The sequence below is a fragment of the Mytilus trossulus genome, chromosome 14 (assembly GCF_036588685.1).
Source record: "Mytilus trossulus isolate FHL-02 chromosome 14, PNRI_Mtr1.1.1.hap1, whole genome shotgun sequence".
NCBI classification, from domain to species: domain Eukaryota; kingdom Metazoa; phylum Mollusca; class Bivalvia; order Mytilida; family Mytilidae; genus Mytilus; species Mytilus trossulus.
The window spans coordinates 64,937,730-64,962,792 of record NC_086386.1 but is presented as its reverse complement, the minus strand read 5'-3'; the positions used below and the strand labels follow the sequence as shown (position 1 = coordinate 64,962,792).

Sequence of the window (25,063 nt, the reverse complement as noted above, 5' to 3'; positions counted from 1 at the left end):
CAAAACCACAAAAAAGACGTAAAACTAATGTTAATTTAATGTTACTTAATCTTCTAAAACAGTGGAGCTGAATCAATATAGTCAAATATTAGTTCATAAAAATTATCAAGTCAGGGAAATAAATTAAAGGAAACTATTTTATAAATAACTTTTCATCCTACACTGCTTCAAATTGCCAAGTTACTACAAAATTGCACTCTTTCAGATCAAAGGATTTTTTCTAACACATAACCAACTTTGTAATAACCAATAAAATATCTCTGGCTAGGTTTTGGACATCTAAAGGATATGGAATGAGAGTTTAAATTAATGTTTGCTATTTTCAGTGAATTCTTTTTTTTAAAGAAAATCGTCTAGACATATAAAGGGAATGTTTGGATACCTACTTGTGTACAACACATGTTTAAAGCCTTGTTACAGTAAGTAGGTGATGGCAATGCTTTCTATAAAGGGAATGTTTGGATACCTACTTGTGTACAACACCTGTTTAAAGCCTTGTTACAGTAAGTAGGTGATGGCAATGCTTTCTATAAAGGGAATGTTTGGATACCTACTTGTGTACAACACCTGTTTAAAGCCTTGTTACAGTAAGTAGGTGATGGCAATGCTTTCTATAAAAGGAATGTTTGGATACCTACTTGTGTACAACACCTGTTTAAAGCCTTGTTACAGTAAGTAGGTGATGGCAATGCTTTCTATAAAGGGAATGTTTGGATACCTACTTGTGTACAACACCTGTTTAAAGCCTTGTTACAGTAAGTAGGTGATGGCAATGCTTTCTATAAAGGGAATGTTTGGATACCTACTTGTGTACAACACCTGTTTAAAGCCTTGTTACAGTAAGTAGGTGATGGCAATGCTTTCTATAAAGGGAATGTTTGGATACCTACTTGTGTACAACACCTGTTTAAAGCCTTGTTACAGTAAGTAGGTGAAGGCAATGCTTTCTATAAAGGGAATGTTTGGATACCTACTTGTGTACAACACCTGTTTAAAGCCTTGTTACAGTAAGTAGGTGATGGCAATGCTTTCTATAAAGGGAATGTTTATATACCTACTTGTGTACAACACCTGTTTAAAGCCTTGTTACAGTAAGTAGGTGATGGCAATGCTTTCTATAAAGGGAATGTTTATATACCTACTTGTGTACAACACCTGTTTAAAGCCTTGTTACAGTAAGTAGGTGAAGGCAATGCTTTCTATAAAGGGAATGTTTGGATACCTACTTGTGTACAACACATGTTTAAAGCCTTGTTACAGTAAGTAGGTGATGGCAATGCTTTCTATAAAGGGAATGTTTGGATACCTACTTGTGTACAACACCTGTTTAAAGCCTTGTTACAGTAAGTAGGTGATGGCAATGCTTTCTATAAAGGGAATGTTTGGATACCTACTTGTGTACAACACCTGTTTAAAGCCTTGTTACAGTAAGTAGGTGATGGCAATGCTTTCTATAAAGGGAATGTTTGGATACCTACTTGTGTACAACACCTGTTTAAAGCCTTGTTACAGTAAGTAGGTGATGGCAATGCTTTCTATAAAGGGAATGTTTGGATACCTACTTGTGTACAACACCTGTTTAAAGCCTTGTTACAGTAAGTAGGTGAAGGCAATGCTTTCTATAAAGGGAATGTTTGGATACCTACTTGTGTACAACACCTGTTTAAAGCCTTGTTACAGTAAGTAGGTGATGGCAATGCTTTCTATAACATTTCTAATACATATTACCATATAAATTGTAACTGTTGATTGTTTGTAGATACTTACGATATTAAGTTAAATGTGTCAGAGTACATTTTATAAACATCGGTGGCCTTGCGTTCCTCTTTTTCCATGGCATACCCACACAATACAAAGGACGACATAGACTCGGTATACAATAAATACATAGCAATTCTGTCAGTCTGAAACAAAAATCACAATTATTTAAATACCTAGAAGCAAAACATATTTCATTATTTAAAATGGATGGAAAATGTAATAACTGGCTGGCATAAGCTGAATCTATATGATTTTTATTGTCTTCAATAATAGATGTATGTCTACAATATGCCAAGTTCAAAATGGCCCAGAGAAGAAATGTTGTCAATAAATTCAATATCAACTATCAACTAGTTCTACATCATATAGTGACCCAATGACCTAAATAACTAAAAGACATCTAGAGGGTAACAGACTTTAACAGATCAACACAACAATGATAAACAAAATTAATTTGAGATAAAACTTAAAGTGTCAACCAATCACAAGGGTACATAAAGCCTGGTTTAACTAGTTAGTATAAGTTAAGAAACTAGTTAGTGTTAGTTCACAAATTATTGCCAGGTCTAAATTAATTGAATAATGCAACTTAGTGAATATTGCAATAATAAGAACTTGTTTTCTTATATCTGATACATATATCTTGGTGGATATTTTTCTCTCTCTTGAAAATCGCAATAACTTATCAACTATTTTTGTCAAAAATTCCCAAATCACTATAATAAATGCAAACAATAATTTCTGAATTCAAAGTACTTTTAATATCTCAACCCTCCCCCATTCTTTGGTTTTGTATGGTTTGATTACCAAAAACCTGTAGTTTTTACTGATAAATAATAACACTTTTATTTAAAAGTTATTTATAAGCCTTCATCACAGACTGTCTGTATAAGTATGGTAATTATGATTTCTCACATCTCAGTTATGTAAATGGCATTTACGTTCTAATCAACACCTATTCTGCACTACCACATGATTTATGAGCAAAAAACATGTCCGCCATTTATTAAACAAATGTTGCAAAGAAATGCACTCAATCATCAGACTTAGAAGAATTGATAAGAAACAACTGTCATTATTGTTGACATTGACAGGACAGTACTGTGTCAGATAATCAAACAAATCTAAATTTAATGATAACTTCAGATAAGTTTATATATTAAAGTTCAAAATCATCTTCATTGTCATCAAAATGAATTGTTAACTATTAAATACTTTTGCTTCAACCATTTGACATTCAATTACAACATCTCGGACTGGTTATTCTAGCTCTTGTTATTCTTATGTAGATGTATTTCAATAACAATCAATTCTTTTAATAGCTGTTTAGAGAATTAAGATCAAACTGGCTGAAGAAAGACAATATGCACTTTTACAGAATTTGAGGTGTTTTTTGCAGCTTAGATGAGTCCATTTCCAAAATTCAGACACGAGGAAAAAAATTTCAACCACCAAATAACAGGCTCGGTTGTACTAGTATACAAGCAAAGTATTTATTTAATTAATGTTTAATTTCCTTCATCACTTAAGGACAAGGATAAATAAAAGACGACAGATCTAGTTTTCCTAATCCTACTTTTAGATTGATGATATCTAGTTGTTATATTTCTGTACTTTTCTAATTGATAAATCCACTGCGGAAACAAGCCTGTCATGCAGGACTTCCTGGAAAATTTCTGGCACTGCACTATGTGCACTGTCCAAAACTATTACATAATATATATTTGTGTTTTTTTTTAGGGTCTTCATCTAAATATATCTGTGAACATTACTGTAACTTACAAAGTCTGGATGATGCTTCAGTCGTTTGGCAAGTTCATCTGCCTGATGCTTCAGATCTCTGGCACGAGATCGGTGAATATCACTTGATTCCAAACTGTAATAAATCGGTCATCAGTTATTTATTCCAAATTCTTAAAACTAAGCTTTAAGCATGTGCTAAAAGCATCTACACATAACATTACCAACAGAAAGTGTTTTCCAGGTTACTTATTGTATGCTTTTATCTATCTAAAGTTATTGTTACAATATAGCTTTTTGCTGAGGCAGTGTAGGCAAATATCAATCAACCAATTTTAATTATTTATCTAAAATATCATGAAGAGAAAACAAATAAAGTAGACAATAATGAGTTTGGTACTTCAAATATCCATTTTAAATGCAGTGCCATCTCATTAGCTGCATTTATTGTCTGATTGTCTGTTTCTTTTTCAATTCCTTTGGTTGTCTGCTGAAATCACCTAAACATTTAATGACCACAATGTGACTTATATAGATTTATTTTGTTAACTTGGGATTTTTGGCGCTGTCTCATTGAAATGAACCACAGTTCTTGGAACCAGTAAATGACGTTAACCAATATCTTACGGTTCATCTGGTTTCCTGACTGGTTTACGACTGAAAGTTTCATGATCACCGTCTCCTTCTCGATTGAAGATGGTTTCTACAGAGGACGGGTGAGCATCACTGTTAGCCTGGCCATTAAGGTCTTCCACCTGCAAAACAGTACAAAGATTCTGTTAAATCTCAGAAATAACTTTCCATGATTTTATTAATTGGTTCATGTTTTGGCATGCATCAAACATTGAAACATATTTATGCTGTATTATTGTATGTAAATTTCTTTTATCTCCAAATACCGTCTAGCTGGGTGACTTTGTTTAAGCCATTCAGTCTTATAATTATAAATAAAGTTTTTTGATATTTATACATTTATGCTTAAGATCATATTGAAGAGTGTTTGAGTTTTCATAAGAGGATTCATGTTTCCTACTGTCTCTAAAAGATGTGAACAGAAAGAGTCCATGTTTGATATGAAAAGCCCTAAAACACCAAGATCAGACAGAAACATTGCAGGTGCACAACTTCATTTCTTAGATGTTTTGTGGAATTCTGTCAGTTTTTAAGTATTTACGAATAAAAAATTAATACAGCCAAGTCCATATCTTGGTATGATATACCTCAATATCAATAAAATCAAACGTATAAATGTATAAATTGCAGGAGCACAATTTTAAAATATGTGCTTTAGGTCAAGCTATTTTCTAGCGTTTTTTATCAACAAAGTTCACAAGAGGACAGAATTGATTCATTTGTAACACTATATCTTTGGTTTATAATGACATAACTAGGATATCAAACAATTAACCAACACAAATTTACAACAATTACAGAGATGTTAAAAAATAACAGATTCCACGAATTTCCATGCAAGCAATACATATGTTTTACATTTAAATTCACTGAAGTGCTTTAAATTGATTAATTTAATTAATGACAAGTCATAGTTAATGGGAAGACAGACAAATTATACAGAAAGTATACATAAAATTATTGTATTTACTGGCTTAGTGACCTAAACATACTGATGACTTACAAATCAACAAACAAAATATAAACATGACTACTGTAACATACAGGTAAGGAAAAGTCCATTTACCAAATGATAATAAAAACATTGGCTAGAAAAATATGTTAATGACTAAACCTAATCAATCATGATAATGGTGTAAAATGAAAAATAGAAAAAAGAAAAGAAATCTAACTACCAACTCCTAATTCAGTGTCTTTGATTTTAAGGATCTATAGGAAGGTTTACTCATGGGCTGCTTTGAACGATCAACTCCTTATCCAGCCTAACTAATTTTAATACTCAACATAAGAGTTATTATAACAATATAGGTCAAATGCATCTACATTTTTCTAGTATAACATGTTTAACTGTGAAACTCTCCCTTTACATATTGTTACATTGTTACATTGTTCAAAGTACGAGTTATGTGGCAGCTTTCCCATGTTCTGTGTTTTATGTAGATTTTATAAACCAGTTTAAACCAAACCATCATCAAAGCATCTGCACACTTAAACCGTCATTAAAAATACATTAGGACTACTGGCCATGGGAATCCTCAAAAATAAAAACAACTTAATCTTCTTTTTTTTTTTTTTACATGAAATGATAATGCAAGTTTTATTTCCTTTCAGAATTTCTACATAAGAAGTAAGGAGAGATGACAGATTTAATATTCATGCGACATCAACCCAACAAAACAATAAACCTAAATTCAAAATACTGTCATCAGCATTATTTAATGGCATATAATGCCAACCTATGGGTCCTCTCAGTCTATAACAAGCTTGAAAATTTAGTTTGTCACATACCAGAGAAAAGGTTGGTTGGGCAAGTTAATTAACAAAAAAAAAAATCTTCTAAGGGAAAACAAAACATCACAAAGAAGTAAAATATTTATGTAATCATAAGGACCACTTGAACAATGAAAAGGTAATAAATAACAACATGTCTATTGCCTCTAACGGAAGGTGTCAACACTCAATAGATAAATGTAGCACAATGACTGACTTAAAATACAAATATTATCATAACTTTGAAAAGATTTTTTATACCAAAGTCAAAATAAATGATTGAAAATACTCAAAGAAACATTATTAGGAATCCAAAACATAAAAAAATCAATGAATTTTCCAAGCACAAAGGTGTGATTAATAATCTCTCCTTTATCAATGTAAATGTTTACATCAGATGCTACTGCACTGTTTCTATTTACAATTTTATCTTAGAAACCAAAATAGTGTTGATCATCTGGAAAGTTAATTTCAGTTTTATCTTTTCATTCAATTTTATAATGCATGTTTCAATTACTCTCATTATGATAAGGCTTGTTAAAATTGATGTAAAGCACTAACAAACCAAGAACTAAATAAAAATACTGACAGTTTTAACCACACATGTACAACAAAATAAGGCCTTACAATAGGATAACTTTAAATAGGACATTAGGTACCCTGTTTTTGTTTTGGCTTTCAAAATTATGAAATCTATTTTTTTCATGTACAATAACAAAACCTTAACCTATTATATTGTACCTTAAAATATTTGGAAAGATAACTTAAAATACTTTATTAAAAACATTTATGAGGTTAAATTGAGCTCATTCTTGGTGTCATGTTTTCATAAAAAGCAATCAGGATCCCCCCCCAGATGATTTATATTGGGTGCAATTGCTTACTGCTTACTTTGTTCCATTCATAAAATAAGTATTACTGAGTAAACAATGCGAGATCGTCATGAAAAGTAAAGGTCATTAAACACACTCTAGTAGTAGTATAACTAACAGATTGTTCTTCTGAACATCATGTGTTGGTTCCTCTCTTATAATCAAATGAATTTAAATCAGCATAAAGTATACATTTGCTTTCTGACAGTGACAGGTTTCCAGTTCTTGACTATCCCATGTTGTTCAAATTCCTACATATTAAGAGGTTCCACAAAAACCAGGCTATTTGCCAACAAACAATTTTTTGAGGATCAATTTTTTAATTAGAAATTGCATGGCAAAACTTATTTGGACAGATTTTTCTACCCATAATTCTGCTAGATGCTTTTTAGTCAGGAAATAAGATACAAGTTACTAAATCAATATTTTTGCAGGTTTCCGATTCCTTTTGTTTACAAGAGACTACCCTCTTTGATATGATTATGAATGTGATTTATGAGATTGTGTTTAAACAATTGATTTCTTGTGTATTGTTCTATCAAAGGTTCATTATCTTCAAAAGAACATATTCTGATGTTTAAAAAGTGTAGAAATGCATTAGGTCATAACATGCTGTAATAAATAGAGTAGTGACAGATTAAATGTAGAGTTGTTGTCAATGATTCCCAAGAGTAGGTTTTAATGTGTTCATTCTAATGCACATAACTTGTTAACACATCTCACTTTCCATATTTAACGACCTGTATGCACTTTGATTTGAAAGTTGGTTGGTCATGTTCTTATCAAACTGAAATATAATTAGATTTTGGACTTGTGATGGAAGTTTTCCTAAAAAAAATTAAGGAGTCTTTGACAAATGGTTTAGAATTGTATCAATAGCAGAACTTTTTTTAAAGAATGGATTATGAATATTCATAGTAGCCATGTTAACTATTCTAAATTCATATAACTTGATAGGGGCAAAAAGGTTAGGAAAAATGAATGATACAATTTAAATTAATGTCAATCCTGACCTGGATATTTTTTTCATGAAACTGGTAAAAAAGGACAGGGCAAGAAAGGGAAGATTTTCTTACACCTCAGAAGGGATTTAATTTTAAATCCTATCTGACATATAAACAGCAATACATAAACATGATAAATGCAGAAACAATGACTTTTCAACCTTGAACTTTACATTAAACTGTATTTATCTGTATATATATAAAGAATTGTCCACAACAGGATACTCCTGTTAATTATTTATAAAGTATATTATGTAGGTAAAGTTTTTAAGATTTTTATGTTGCAGTAACCATGACCTTCATGACCTTAATGTTTATTTACACATCTGACCAACTTATCTACAACTTGTCAAAATACACATTGTTATATATCTACTCATCATTCACAACAATCCAAAGAGCATTCAAATAAATATCTATGCAAATCAAAAAAGATAGTGAGAACTCTCATCATACTGTGGATTCAATACCAATTTTTGTGGGTTTCGTGGATACAAGTGAACCACTAATTCAAATAACATATTTTCAATACTAAGGCTAAAGTATACAGAGATTTGAAAAACCACAAAATCGAATATCCACAAATATGCAAGTTTTCTGCAATCCACAAAAACTCATACCCACGAAAATAAATGAATCCACAGTAACTGAATATGTATTTCAAAGATATAAGAAGATGTGGTATGAGTGCCAATGAGGCAACTCTCCATCCATTCAAGCCATAATTTGTGAAGTAAACCATTATAGGTCAAAGTATGGTTTATTAGGTATCTATTTTAAAACAATGTACTTTAGAAATTTAATATTGTATTTACAGCAAGATTAACAGATTTTATTGGTACTTTTAAAATGACCTTAAAATTAAAAAACTAGAGGCTCTCAAGAGCCTGTGTCGCTCACCTGTTACTGTATTTACTGATGTCGGCCATCTTGGTTGGTAGGTGGGGTCATTAGACACTTTTTTTAAATAGATACCATAGTGATGATTGTGGCCACGTTTAGTTTAATATGGCCCATAGTTTTAGAAAAGAAGATTTTTTTGTACAAGTTACAAAAATGATGAAAATTTGTTCAAAATTGACTATAAAGGGCAATAACTCCTTAAGGGGTACTCTTACAATTTTTATCATGTTGACTTATTTGTAGATCCTACTTTGCTGAACAAAATTGCTGTTTACAGTTTATCTCTATCTATAATAGTATTCAAGATAATAACCAAAAACTGCAAAATTTCCTTAAAATTACCAATTTTAGGGCAGCAACCCAATAACGAGTTGTCAGATTCATCTGAAAATTTGCGAGGGGATAGATCTTATTCTGATGGACATTTAAATCTTGAAAGATTCGCCCTAAATGTCTTAGTTTTAAAGATATAAATCAAAAACTGCACTTTACCACTATGTTCTAATTTTAGCCATGTCGGCCATTTTGTTTGGTAGGCGGTGTCATCGGACACATTTTTCAAACTATATACCACAATGATTATTATCGCCAAGTTTGGTTTAATTTGGCCATGTAGTTTCAGAGAAGAAGATTTTTGTACAAGTTACAAAAACTGACGAAAATTTGTTAAAAATTGACTTAAAAGGGCAATAACTCCTTAAGGGGTTGACTGACAATTTTGGTCATGTTGACTTATTTGTAGGTTTTACTTTGCTGAACATTATTGCTGTTTACAGTTTATCTCTATCTATAATAGTATTCAAGATAATAACCAAAAACTGCAAAATTTCCTTAAAATAACCAATTCAGGGGCAGCAACCTAACAACGGGTTGTCCGATTCATCTGAAAATTCTAGGGCAGATAGATCTTAGCCTGATTAACAATTTAACCCCATGTCAGATTTGCTCTAAATGTTTTGGTTTCAAAGATATAAGCCAAAATATACATTTTACCCCTGTGTTCTATTTTTAGCCATGGCGGCCATCTTGGTTGGATGGCCAGGTCACCGGACACATTTTGTAAACTAGATACCCCATGGATGATTGTGGCCAAGTTTGGTAAAATTTGGCCCAGTAGTTTCAAAGGAGAAGATTTTTGTAAAAGTTTACGGACGACGGTAGACGGACGCCAAGTGATGAGAAAAGCTCACTTGACCTTTCAGGTCAGGTGAGCTAAAAATGTAGTTTCACAAATTTTTGGCAAAAAAACAGCAGGTGGGGCAGAAAACATCCAATCCATGCAAGAACCAATTAACCATTGATTTGGTCATTTCCCTCCTCCAAAACATTGAACACCAACTCGTGCTCACTCAAAATTCATATCACATTCTTCTAAAATGGTGAAAACATATTTGTACTTGGTTTTATATTGAAAGAGGTTGCCACAAAGGACAACCTCACCATTGACAGATGGAAAAGACAACATGTGGGCTATACATTAAGACAGGGTATATTTACCAATTCAAACTCTGGTTTATCTGTATGACTAGAACTACTACTATTGCTAAGAGGACCTTTACTCTCTGTCGACCGCAGGGGCCGTTTTCTGTCCCATTTATGGTCATCTTCATGGCTGTCTTTCCTGAAAATAGAATCATGGAATTTCTGGACAAACGTTATCAACCTAACAGTGTTAACATAAATGAGTTAATTTACTGTAAAATTATTTCAGAGATGTTTATCAACAATCTAATATTGTTACAAAATCCTGCATTTTGAGAGCTTTTAGACCCATTTTGTATTTTTTCTGGAAATTCTTGAGAACTCCATAAATCAGGTTTACAAAAAAAAACGAATATTTTGTCTGAACTGTCCTGATCAGCCAGAGCCACCAACTTCAAAGTTGACAACTGCTCATTATCTTAAACTACCTGTTTTTTGTTGTATGCTTTGAAAGATCAGTATAACAGAGGTTGTTAGAGAGGTGTTCTGAAAGTTGCTAAATGTTTCTGTTTGTTAGGTGTTCTGAAAGTCCCTGAAATATCTATCTCAAATGTTTTTTTGTATGTGGTCTCAACTTATTTGAACACTTTGGTGAAAAGAAAAAAAACAAATTTCTAAAATGAACAGAAAATGGTACTTCTTTTTGCATTCAAAATCTGTGTGATATTTTGAAACATCTAGCTTTTAACACTTCTTCTATTACATGATTCATTTCTCATTTTTTAAAGATTTTTTTGGGTGAAATTGTCAGGAAAATTGTTGAATATATATCTCTTTCAATTCATCACTTGTTGTCAATTTTTTTCTGAATCTTTAAATTCATCACTTGTTGTCAATTTTTTTCTGAATCTTTAAATTCATCACTTGTTGTCAATTTTTTCTGAATCTTTAAATTCAGCAGTGATATTACCAATGTATACTTACCTACTCAAACTAACGTATACATACCAATTGATATCATTAGCTTTAAAATAATCCATACGAATACATCGTAAAATCCAAAATACACAAATAAATCAAACACTTACTATTGTTGAGCAAAAGACAAAAGGTAAACACTTACTCTTGTTGAGCAACACACAAATAAAATTAAACACTTACTCTTGTTGAGCAGTTTCTGTTGATTTATTATTTGTCTTCGGCGTGATTTTTCGTCTTTTTGTGAACACTTTTTCCGGTGCATTTTCTTTGCGTTTAATGCTAATTTTGTCACTAGGTTTCCAACACTTATCATTATGAGGTGAAGAAGAATAAGAAGACACATTTTTAGAACTATAATCCTCAATATGGACATTGGCCATTTCTGAGTCTGTATCTAAATCCATTTCCTGGGGTTCAGTATTGGCAGTTTCGTCAATAAACTTATCATGCTTATGATCTGGTGATTTGATGATAGGATATGGTGATTTTTGCTTCAATTCCTCACACTTAATTCCTACTTTATCCCGATATGGTGACTTTTTTATTCTGTTCTTTATCAAGTGTTCAACATTTTTAAAATTAAGACGGACCACTATTGAAGGTTTTCCATCATTGAATTTCAAAGCGTCTTTATTCACTGTTGTCTTTAAACATGGAGATTTGGGGGGAACTTTCTCAGGTTCCTGATGTATTGGTGATAAGGGAGTATGTTTGGTACCGACAGAATCGATGATGTCTTGTAAATTTAATTCCATATTATTATTATTACGAGGTCCATCATTCTCATCCTCGTCATCACTACTCACAGGTCCAATAATACTTCCAGACCCTGAACTCAATCTCTTGGATGATAATCTCCCTGATATTGGTTTGTTGGGGGACGATTGTCTCCCTAATGTTGGTTTTTTGGGTGACATTAATCTCCCTAATGTTGGTTTGTGTGGTGAAGATAATCTCCCTGATGTCTGTTTGTTGGGATCAGCAAAATTTAAGCACTTAGCAACACCACTGTCACTTTGTGGCATTAAAGACACTTTTTTCTGCGGTGTATTCACAACATCAATTTCACTATCACTATTGTCACTATGTAAACTTATCTTTTTGGTAGGCGCTATCCCATTCACCAATGGTGATTTTGATGGTGAGGACTCTGCCGGTGAGTGAATAGATTGTGGACTGCTGCCACTACTACTACTACTAGTGTCAGAATGAAGCTGCTGGTTTGGTGATTTTTCAATACTGTTTGTTGGACTTTTGTGGATGAATTCTAGGCAGATTTTATCAAGCAGTTCTTTATTGTCATCGCTATGGTCAGATACAATGGGAGATGGCTTTGGACATTTGTCACCAGGGAGAAAGTTCTCTAACTTCCATGATGTAGAGTTTGAAGACTGAAATGTAATAAGACATAACTTTTACACACTTTTAAAGGTTCTTAAATAAATGTGACAGAATCAACAAATTGGTTTCAAAACTGTGCATTATACATATTTCTTGTTTTTTATACAGATTAGACCGTTGGTTTTCCCGTTTGAATGGTTTTACACTAGGAATACTTATTATAGGCAACTGTACAGCCTATAACTATCCTTTCAAAGCTTTTGAAATGTGTGAACAAAAACAAGTGCATGTTGGCTTAGTTTGTTTGATATTAAATCTTGGATTTTTAACTTCAGTGTTTCGATTAACAACGAAGTTGCATTTTTCTATAATCAAAAGTTAAAACCATATAAAGTGTTGGTTTATGACATATACTACTTATCTTATCTATCTTACCTTGTCATGTGCAGGAGATTTTGATGGAGATTTGACCCTGTCCACCCTCACTTGAACCTTTTCCTCTTCCTCATCATCATCTGAATTCGAAGATGAATTACTGTCATCAGAACTGCTATCTGAATCATTCCCCGATTCACTGCTAGAACTATCAGAGGACATCGGTGACCTGCAAAACAAAAGGAAAACTTTAAACATGTTGATCCACTATGTCGAATCATTACTGGTTCACTGTTGATCTGTCAAAGGGCTCTGGTGGTTCACAGTAATATGTCTGAATCATTACTGGTTCACTGTTGAACTGTCAAAGGGCTCTGGTGGTTCACAATAATTAATATATCTGAATCATTACTGATTCACTACTTGAACTGTCAAAGGGCTCTTGTGGTTCACAATATGTCTGAATAATTACTGATTCACTGCTTGAACTGTCAAAGGGCTCTGGTGATCCACTTTAATATGCCTGAATCATTACTGGTTCACTGTTGAACTGTCAAAGGGCTCTGGTGGTTCACAATAATATGTCTGAATCATTACTGATTCACTACTTGAACTGTCAAAGGGATCTGGTGGTTCACAATAATATGTCTGAATCATTACTGATTCACTGCTTGAACTGTCAAAGAGCTCTGGTGATCTATAATACCATGTCTGTCTCATATTCAAAACAGAAAAACAACAAAGGACACTGTGGTAGAAGTAGCCAAATAATTATTTCAAAGAAATTTGCTAGATTTATTGATTGTGTTTAACAACACTATCGACTCAACTGTGCACTTTCATAGGGATAGCTTTTTATAGAATCTAGAGTGTACAGAGGGAACCACCAACTTTTGGTTAGAAAACTGAAAATACTAGATAATTAAGATTGGAGTCAAGTGCTGGATTTGACCTCTAAACCTCAGTGTTCAGATACAGTGGTTTGACTATTTAGACCACTCAGACACCAAAACCACTAGAAGGAGGCATCTATAATGCATTATATTTTATTCAAACTGAGCCATTTTTTCTTCTGAAAATATCAAGTAGTATTCCTCTTATTAATGTGTCAGTCTGACCGTATTAGCCATAACTTAATATTTTAATAAACTAAGTTCTGATTCATTGCAACACTGTATATGGGTTTCACAAATATTATACCAGATCATTTCAGACATACAAATATCTTACAGACCTTCACTCAGTGTTGCCACATACTGTTCAAATTAGCTCTCTTTAGTAGTAAAATTATGTAAAATGTGTTCCTTTTTAAACACATTGGTCAATTTTTCAAAATACATGTAGATGAAGCCTAGAAAATGCAACCATCCATTACATAAATTATGTTCTGAATTCACCACAAATACAAAACAACTTCATGTAACATAAATAAAAACACCTGTGAAGAAAAAACCAACATCTGCATACATTAGAGAGATTATGCAACACCAAAAACAAGCATGCTCAGCTAATTTACGAATACATTTAAGATATCATTAAGATCCTTGACATGTAGATGTATTTATTAAAGTTACAGGCAGATAATAAATGTTTTATGCCTTATCAACACATCCTATTGACTACTACAAACTTAAGGTATCAAAAAGTTTATATACACGATTCTATTGGTTCACTGATTGATGGGTTCAACAGCCAATATCACATAAGACAATTGTACTGGTCCAACAACCTTTAATCTGATGTATAACATGATATATGATACTTTATAAGTCTGGCAACAGATTTGTCAGCCTTTTCAAAAGACTAAATGCTGCATGCTTAGCTGTCAAGCAGCTATACCTAATTATAAGTCTTGGATTTCACCAGGTCACAATTGTACCTCACACACAACAAGAGGCTAGACTGATACAAACCAGTTGTTGGTATAATAATTGTAATAAAGTGGAGATAAAGAACAATATATCACACCTGAGATTTAAAGGTGGTAAGATCATTATTGGTATTATAAAATCAATACACCTAATAGACTGAATTAGAATAGCATTGTAACATATGGCACATTTCTCATATCAAATTCTAAAACAGAACTTAATAATTACTTTTTCTCATCCTACTAAAATACTTGATACCTTTAAAAAATGGAAAATGTCAACGGTCTAGTATTTCTGAATGCCACCAGGAGCTGACATTTTAAATTTCAAATGTTTCAAAGATTTGCTCATAGTAACAGAAAACATCACTGAATGCTCAAGACAATGACCTCTAACAGCAGTTAGAGTAAAAATACCTATAGTGGTCAACGACCTTTATCCTATGCTAGATTAAGTACAGCATCTATGACATTAAAAAAATTGTTAACAGATATTGTCCCAAAAGCTCTATGCATAAGATCATTTATGTTCACAGTGTTTTGGCAATTCCCAATTAAATTAGTATTAATTACAGAAATTACAGGCATTCACCCTCCTTTCCTAACCTATGTTTTGCTTATTCCAATGATAAAACAATTGTCTGGGTGGTCTAATGTACACTCAAGTATGGAAGGTATCACTTGATACTTAAATATTGTATATGCTGCTTATCTACAAACACCTAGGATACCATTTTAGGATTGTTAGCCCCCAATAAAGTTTCAACTGCTCAGAGCAATGAGTACGCCAAAAGCATGAAAATCATACTATTTAGTTGTTCTTTTTTTAGCTTGGGAACAAAATAATGTGTTGAGAAAGGGTGATATGTTTTATTGCAAACTGTTAATTTATGAAGAAGCAAGTTAAAAATTCAACTCTGTGTTTATGTCTATTTATAAATATCATATTATGTAATATTTGAAGCTGGATTTTTAGTAAGCCTTGAACAAACAATTATCCATACAATAGAAAACAAAAGCAGGTCCACAAGTCAGGTCAAAGTTAAAATACAACAAGATAACCATATAACTTCAATACAAAGAACAATATATACCATAAACATTGATGGCAAGTGCATCCTGTCCTAAAACTTGTTTTCAATCAACTGTCACAATAGTTTAGGCAATGTACATACAACTTGATACAAACAATTATCCATACAATACAACTTATTAACCTACATTTTGTAAATTGTACAGAACTTTAACTTTGGATTAAGCACTACCTTTTATTTTGTATTGGACAAAGTCAAGTCTTTTATAATCTGAATATTGATAATTATTTTGTACAATCTATCATTTAACTGTATAAATTTGATATTCCAATACCTGGTCTATTATACGTTTCTACACTGATCCTTTATCCTATTGACTGAGATCATGGTAAGTTATAGTGTAACCAAGTACATTAAGAATTTTAAATTTTAATCTGTCTATCTTTACCTGTATTCTATTAGGATAAACATCTTCTTTACACTTTCTCTACAAGTTTTGTTTACAAATCATCACAGACTTTTGTTTACTATTATTGAAACAGACAACCAATGGAATGAACGTGAGAAATTTACTGTAATACCACCCACAGAGGCATTATTTTCAAAATAGGATTCTCTTCTTCTTTTATTTAACCCACTTAAAGCACAGAATAATTTGAAAATTAGCAAAACAACAATTGACTGTACTATACAATCCAATCCAGCTGGCCTTCATGATGGTGGTTGGTTCATGTTTATCTTATCAAGGAAATTGACTATTCTGCACAAAAACAGCTTTATCATAAGCAACAATTAATAAAGGGGACATCAGCAGGGTTGGGTAAAGTGTTTGTTCTGACCATTGTTTATCTGGACATAATTTTTTATGCATTTTATTGGAAGTGTTTGAGTTGTCATTTCAGGGCCTTTTATAGCTGACTATGTGCACGTGGTATGTGTTTTTCTCAATTGTTAATGACCTATAGTCAATAACTTCTACGTCATTAGGTCTCTGGTGGTGGGTAATTCAGTTGGCATTCATACCACATCTTCTTATTTTTATAAAAGGTTATTCTTTCAGGTGTTAATGGACATTAGAAATGGGGGGAAAAACTGAAACTTAATTTGAGAAATTAGCACTTATTTGTCCTACAATGAAGACCTAAATTTACATTACTGTATTTATCAGTTATATGATCTACCATCAAAGACTTGTATGCACCTATCTCCTCTGATGCATGACAAACAGAATAAATACAGTGCCTGAAATGGCCGGTCGCCCACTCGCCTCAGGCGACCACTTTTATGTCAGGGCGATCAGAAGTTCTCAAAAGACAAGTAATTACTGGCCCAAAATAAAACGTCTGGGCGACTGCCCTACAATTCTGCTAAAATTCAAATTATCGTAATTTAAAAAAACAAAATATTTAATCATGTAAAGAATTGAAGGTTTTCCTGAGCTGCTCTCCCGTAAAAAAACAATGGAAGACAACTCTTGATTAACTAGACATTTGTGACAACTCGGCCCATCGGAAACTCGGTCCTGGACAGTAAATTATGATTACTTGGCTTGCTATCGTCCTATAATCTGGTCCGTGTTGTTCAAGGTCGAGTTGTCTGAAACTTTACCGAAACGTATTTGTAACGGACGTACTGATTGGTCAAAGTGAAAATACTCGACTAATGATAACGAAGTTAGGAAATATAGCCGAGGTCGTAATACGGCACAACTAAAATAAATATGACCGAGTTGAAAATCTGCTGGCCGTTTTTGAAAAGAAGTGGAAGAGAATAGTAGAAGCCAGCGATCCCGCCTGTCCTTTGTGCAAAATAATGGCCCCCGCTCTTACTTTTCAAAAGATAATGCATGTGTTTACGTATCATAGCAAATTCAAATTCAAATTCAAATAAACAAAAAATATATTAAAAATAAAATTTTAAACAATTTAAAAGGCATACATAGTTTGACTAAATTAGGAAACAAGTAAAAAGTTTTGTTTTATAACCATGAGTATGGAATTTAAAGAAGAACCAAAGAAATTTGTATTTGATCATAACAAGATTACACCACTTCCTGTTCTATTTCTTGTATTAATAATCCTCCTTACATAGGAGCACTTATCAAATGCTTTTATTTTTTAACCATAATGGAGAAAAAAATAACTGTTTATACCTTCTATAACATATGCAATGTATTGTTGCATCAATATAATATGGTAATCTCTTGTATCACCTGTTATATTTATAAAACTCCCTACTAAGGAGCACTTTGGTGTGCACTTCTTAATACTTTTTTTGTAACAATTTGAATGATTATAAGTAAGGTAACTTTTAATAACATGAATACTATATGTCATATAGCTCATCTTTCAGAACTACTTGGTTATTCTTATAGACTTGTATAATTAAGTTATATATATAAAAAAAAAAATGAATTTTCTAAGGCTTCTTTTCCTGATCAGAGGTAAGTAGTCTTACAATTTCTTTGCATTTTTCTTGAAAGATACATGTATGAACAAAATAGAGGAAAAAGACATTTTCAAGAGTTTTGCCCTTGGAAGACATGCAGACCTTGGCTGCAGGTATCTGCTGAGTCAATGACCTGTACTTAGTGTACAGATTCACACGAAGCACCAAACAAGTACTCTTTGTGTTTTTCTTTAGTTTTTACTATAAAATTTGTCAAAAATATTTGGGCTGGCACTATATCATTTGGGCCAGTAATCCTGAAATTTTACTTGCCCAAAAAAAATTTTTCGGGCCAGCCTTTGGCTGGCCCTCATTTCAGGCACTGAAATAGAACATTATACTTCTCTGCATACACAACTCAATAACTAAATCACAAAATATGTCTAAGCATTCAAATACAGGAAACTTATAAATTAAAAGAATTTTAATCTTTTTAAATTCCCAAACATGCACTGAAAAGAAATAAAATCTACTACAAATGTGATCTAATTACATAAAAGATCAGTGCACATTTTTATTTGAACCACTACTGCATTAATTTGATTTGATTTTATGTAATTTTAACCATTTTCTGTAAATCAAATTTTCTGAAAAGCTTTCTAACTACACCGAATTAAAGTAATATATATTTGAGGCGATATTTTAAATTTTTCTGAGAAAATTGTTTAACTATTAGTTAACTAATAGTATTAAATATAACTTCTGGCACTTTTGATTTGGAATAAATTCCTGAATTTCTTCTTTATCAAGAAACTGTTCAAAAGCACTGATCAACACCTACTTAAATGCCTTTCAAATAATTATCACATTTACTATCAATCAGACAATTCAATACTTAAATGAATAAACGAGTTTAACCTTGAAAATTGAAAGTAGTATTAGGGATTATATAATTAAAATAAGTGTAGGAAAAAATATAAAGATTCATTGGCACAATCCTGCGACTCTTCAACCACTGATTGACACCCACATCATACAGAATTATGACCAAAAATGGAAAATATACTTCTCGATTACGAATCATCAATACATAGTGCCGTACTGAGTGTAAATTTACTTCTACATTGGTTTAAAATTCCTGTAAAAGTTAAAATCACCAATTAAGTCAATTCTGTAATAAATTCATTGCCATAGAACTATCAGAAAATCTGGCTTCATAATGTTACAATGAATCAATAACAAAGTCCAAAGCTATAAAATGCCGTTCCTTCATTTCCATTATCACAGTGTTCAACATGCAGAACAACTTCATATAATTAAAGTCTAGTCTTTCAAAAGCTGATGATAAACTTTCAAAACTCAAAAGCCAACATTTGACATGGTTAAAAAATATAATGATTAACTAGATGAATAAACCCCTTTTCTCTATCAAAGAAACATAGGGGAGGAAATATTTGGTAAAAGTCTTCAGTAACAATCAAATAAAGCAAAACAGAAGGGGAGGTAATCTATTTAGCAGTTATATAAATTAAGTCTTCTTTCCACATACAATTATTGCAAGTTACAATATGATTTCAGAAGAAACATCAAGGTTCAAATCAATATAAACTACAGAACAAGGGTCATGTAGGGGTTTAAAACTAAATGTGGGAAAAAGTACAGGCTACTAACCATTAAATTTTGGAACTTGATTGACAGGAAGAACTTATGAGAATGATTCTATCATATAAGACTTCCAATTACAATATTCAGGTTAACAAAAAAAGAACCCTTTATTTAATATTAATCTAAATTTCAGTATATATAGTTCTTTCAGAGAAAACTTTTAAACAGTCCTCATATTACAAATTATAAGTAAACATACGACAGGCAGTCAGTACTGAATTGTAAGACGTAAATCAATGGTGGTTTTTACCTCCTAATTCACCTGTATGTTTACAAGGTCTTATAAGGAAGAGGAATACATACAAACATCTTGACATAAATCGGAGATCATTAACCAATAAGATAATCTCACACTGTTAATCAATAAAAAAATAAAGCTGCAGAACAAAAGAGGGTTATCCCCTTTAAAGCTACACTATTGTTCCTCAATACAAAACTAAACCAGGGTTTTGGAACTGAATAAAGTTCAAATTAAACAAACAAAACTCCTCCACAATAATAATTGCCAACATAATCTTTATCAAAAGGTGAAATATAATTATGAATATAAATTCAAATATGATCGACAATACCTGAGTGACAATACCTGAGGAAGACTGCAAACAATAAATAACATAGTTTTCTCATAGATTATGCAATAGATTTTTTTCATGGTATTGTATCTCAATTATCCCCTGAGAATTTCTAACCAAAACTAAGCATGTCTCTCTGATGTAAGTGTAATATTAGCCATGTCAAAACATTAATAAAACAATTTTTCTGCACCAGGTGCCTGTTTCAACAATAAATGTCTCTTCGGTGATGCTCAGAGGCAGTTTAACTATGACATACAATGGAATGGTTATTTCTAACACAGTATTTTCATGCAACATCAAATTACTACTGCACTACTTTTATGAAAGAAAATTATGGAATAACATTTTTTCTTTTCTTACAATACATGTTTTACCAACCCCCAGAACAGTACTAGGGTAGATTGTGCCTGACATTGATAAGTATCACAAAACTTAATAAGTCAGAATATACAACTTGTTGAGTGTGACATTATATAAGACAAGCCCAAAGTCTTGACCTTCTAGTTTCATCTCATTGTCAATCACTTAAGAAAGGTAACTTTGTTAATCTGACCACAAACAATGAGCAGAATATAAACCTTGCTAATAGTCTATTTTGATTGGCTTGTAATCCAGTACATGTTTTGCCTTCGTAAGTCTGTATTAAGCAATAATTTAATGAAAATAGAATAACAGTTGGTAAACTTTGATCCCAACATATATCACTAATAAAATGAACAGGAACCAATCATTATATATAGTAAAATCTTTCTGTGACTGCTTAATGGAGACCTATACTGCTTCTTTAAACTATTACAACACAAATGATCAAGGACTTTCATTTTTTTCCTCTGATGAAGAAATTATATCATCTTAAAGGGTTTCATTCCACTTTCTTGTGGTTTCATGTCACTAAGGGTTACACTGATCAGTTTAGTTTCTGGAAATAACATAATGTACTTGGTAAACTTCAAAACTTCACCAAAAAATGCACTCAGCAATATGGAAAACTGTAGAGAAAACTGCACTTGGTAAACCGTACATGACTTCAGCTAAAAACTGACAAATTAATATATTCATACTGGTTCAACTGATTGTTTGTTTAACTAAAGAGAGTTTGGAATTTTTTCTATCAAAAGTAGCCAGTGTTACTAAATATATGGACTATATTTTTTTTTTAAACTATCTGAAAACATTTGTTTAAGTCCTCCTCTTGTTAAATAAATAAATAAATAAATAATCTTTATTTCAAGAGGATGATCCTATTAGTTAAAACTAATCTTCCTGAGAGTCCTCAGTTATGGTATGTTTTTACAAGATATTTAATTTTCGGCTAACACTTGTTTCAGTTAATTACACATTTCACCATGTTTCCTTTTGAATAATAACTGCATTAAATTCTCATTTAACATTTGATACAAAACTCTTTTTGAACAGATTAACATTACAAGCTGCTGGATCAAACAATCGTAACTACACATATAAATCAGATCTTATGAAAACTATTTAAAACCATTATCTTCCATATCAACATAGTTCAACAACATTTAAGTCCTTTCAAAGAATAGATTATGCATAAAAATCTACATATAGAATAAACAAATGATTAGTTTAAACTTATCTACAAGTAATAAATCTTATCTACCATTTTTTCGTAATAAAATTATCAAAACATTCATTTAACCATCCATTGATGCAGTCCCATGGAGGTGTTTTAACCTTTACGAACATTCAATAATTGTTCAATGACTTCACTCTGTTTACAATGAAGTGATTTGTTATTTTCTAAAGTACAAAATGTAACTGTATGAACCTTTCTCATTTCATAGTACAACTGTCAGGAATAAAATAATACCAATATTCAATTTTCACTCAAGACTATTCCTTAGCTTCAGTTTCTTATGTAACGTACAAGTAGAGAAGAGAAATAAATGTAATGCTTACAACCTTTTTTCAGCACTGATTGGCTTTTTAATTCAGTATATGTTTTGCTTTGATAGCTTTGATTAATATCAAATTACTGAAAATGGTATGTCAGCAGGTAGTTCTTGTTCTCCTAAATTTCTACTTCACAAATTGTTTTACACATTTAATGCATATTTTAATGTTATTTGTGACTGCATAAAGAGATATGATTAAAAATATGACAAAGGAATAAAAATAGATTTTGTAACATCAATGTTTGGATTAAAAATAAAGCTGAAAGAAGTGCTTGTAAACAAAATTTAGTCATCTTTTCTCTCTAAAATAATATGTCTTGAAGGTGTGAATTGCGAAAAATAATTAAAATTATTTCTCTAAACAAGATACAACTGCAGACATCATAAGCAGCGTTTGTATTTTAATATCTACAACTTTCTTCATAAAAAGACCATTTTATGTCATATATTTTTCCAGACTGAGTACAATAACTGATAAACTATCGACATATCTCCATGATAGCCTTCACCTTATCATGTGTCATGCTTATCAAAGTTCTGATGTAGTAAATCCTTGGAAGATTTTTATTAACTCATCATTAATTACAAAAAACAAAGATGAGGTTTTGTAATTTCAAAGACATCTTGTTCATTAAAATTAAAATCAATCTGGAATAGTTCTAGAAATCAATAACTACAAATATAAGATGTAGTGATTAAGTATGGAACTAACCTACTTATTCACCTGGAGTCAACAATTTTTTCTAAGAATGCAATCAAAACCTAAAAGTGATTAAAGCATTCTCAATTACATGATGAATGAGTTCTCTCATCAGTATGAAATATTAAGATGAGAGAAAAGCATTATTGTACAACAGCCTTCTTCATGATGATGAATTTCTGTGTAGAAATTAACTTTTACAGCATTAGGAAGCAACATGTCAACCATATTAATTTTCCAAAAATCCAAAATCTTCAATTATATAATGACCGACTTTTTTCTGTCATTATATCAATATGTGTTTATGACTTATGGAAATTTTGCATGTTAAGTTTGCATTGCATATTGTTTCTACTCCCCAAAGAGCAACTCAAACCTGTCAACTCATAACAGTTGTCAGGAATCAGAACCAATGTTGATATAAAGACTGGTTATGGTTCACTGAAAAAGGCTGGTTCAACCCACTACATGTACTTTTATTTGAAAGTACCTGTATCAAAAATGAAATAGAATATCAAAAGGGACAAAAAATGAACCAATTCAAACTTAACATGACACAATAGAACCACATACATTAGCAGGACAGAGAACTCCTAATATCTTTCTTCTTCACAAAGTACTGAATATTTTATAATCAAACAACAATGGAAAGCTTAAATACTTGAAAGTTTATATCTGAAAATATGCACACAGAAGTGAGTTCAAGTAAGGTGAGGCTTTCACCTACACACAGAGTACATCAATAAAGTGTCAGACTGTCTGTTTCTGTCTGTTTAGGACCAAATCATTGATTTATATCAACTTTGATTCTCTTTGTTAATAATTATCATATATCAATCAATATTTTCCCAGGATATTTGAAGTTGGTTAAAATGGATGACCTAACTACATAAAGTCCCCTTTCATGTTAAATATCAAAATTATTAAATAGCTCTGACAATCTTTTAATCTATCAGTATCTTTAAATACAAAAGTACATAGTTTGGTTGCTACAGGGACACACTCAATTTATAAAGATTGTTTTTAACTTAAATGGTATTAGCCAAAAAATCAGTTTATATCTCATTCTCATTTCTTGTTTTGTGAGCTTTTTAAAGGGTCAACGTCTGTTATCCCATTACAATTTATGTAAACATTAGATCAAGCTATATGTGTATGCAAATCATTCTGTAGGTTAAAGAATTATACTATATAACTGGACCAAACATTGTTTTACTAGACTAGCTTACAAGATATTCTGAAGGTAGACCTATCTTCATTGTATGATTGGTCCAGTAATGGTAATTATCCTATTTAATAGGAGCAAACTAATTTAATTTCACATTGCCAACTTGAACCCGATTTTGAAGTTCACACCAAATAGTCTGTTCCTATCTGAAAACTTGCCTGCATAACAACAAAATGCCCACTGAATCTTCAAAATATTTCAATTTCACAGTTAAATTTGAATTAAAAGAAAAAAGACTTAATGCCTTGTATTATAAACGTTTCAGACACATAAATAATTTTGGCCTAAATAATTCAAGTAGTTCGTTAGATTCACATGTCAATTTTTAACAAAAAAATTCTACTTGAATTTAGCAGCTTACAAATGAGTAAAGCATAATGGAATGTTTGCAGACTAGTCACAATATATTTGACTGAAATGTCAGAGTCGGCTGCACGGATTATCTAATTTGTGAGGAGACAGACTGGCCAATAATCATGTTATATAAGACAGCTACTCTCAATTATTGCCCAGTAGCACTACTGGATAACATAAACAACAACAAGATTAATTGGTTATAAAATGAACAAAATTATTCCCAGACAATTAAAGAATCTTTTCCAAATGCATTTCACCCTAATGAGTTTATGGGGGGTCAAATGATCAAACTTTCCTGAAACAAGCTAGCTTCATATTACATGGCAATTCATTTATTGTCAAGAAAGGATGGGTTGGTTTAACATTTGTATGAACTTGTATCTCTGTATCCCAGTCTCTGGTGATGGCTTGAATTCCTAAGAAATAACACTTCTAAAAAAATAATGAATTGGCAAAATTAAACAAATAGGGTAAAAAAATATTCAATAATTGAAATTTCTCAAATTGTAGAAACTCAGAAAAACA

At 31.7% G+C, this 25,063-nt stretch overlaps 1 protein-coding gene across 1 annotated transcript in view; it reads right to left on the bottom strand.

Moving 5' to 3' along the window:
- LOC134697042 (AF4/FMR2 family member 1-like) overlaps positions 1–25,063 on the bottom strand; it is a 68,032-nt gene that overhangs the window by 6,590 nt on the left and 36,379 nt on the right. Inside the window, exons 10-15 of the mRNA XM_063559059.1 lie at positions 12,863–13,031; positions 11,267–12,477; positions 10,181–10,304; positions 4,129–4,256; positions 3,544–3,637; positions 1,768–1,904 (exon numbers count right to left, since the gene is read on the bottom strand). Of these exons, the coding sequence (XP_063415129.1) occupies positions 1,768–1,904; positions 3,544–3,637; positions 4,129–4,256; positions 10,181–10,304; positions 11,267–12,477; positions 12,863–13,031 (1,863 nt within the window). The remainder of the gene's footprint in view (positions 1–1,767; positions 1,905–3,543; positions 3,638–4,128; positions 4,257–10,180; positions 10,305–11,266; positions 12,478–12,862; positions 13,032–25,063) is intronic.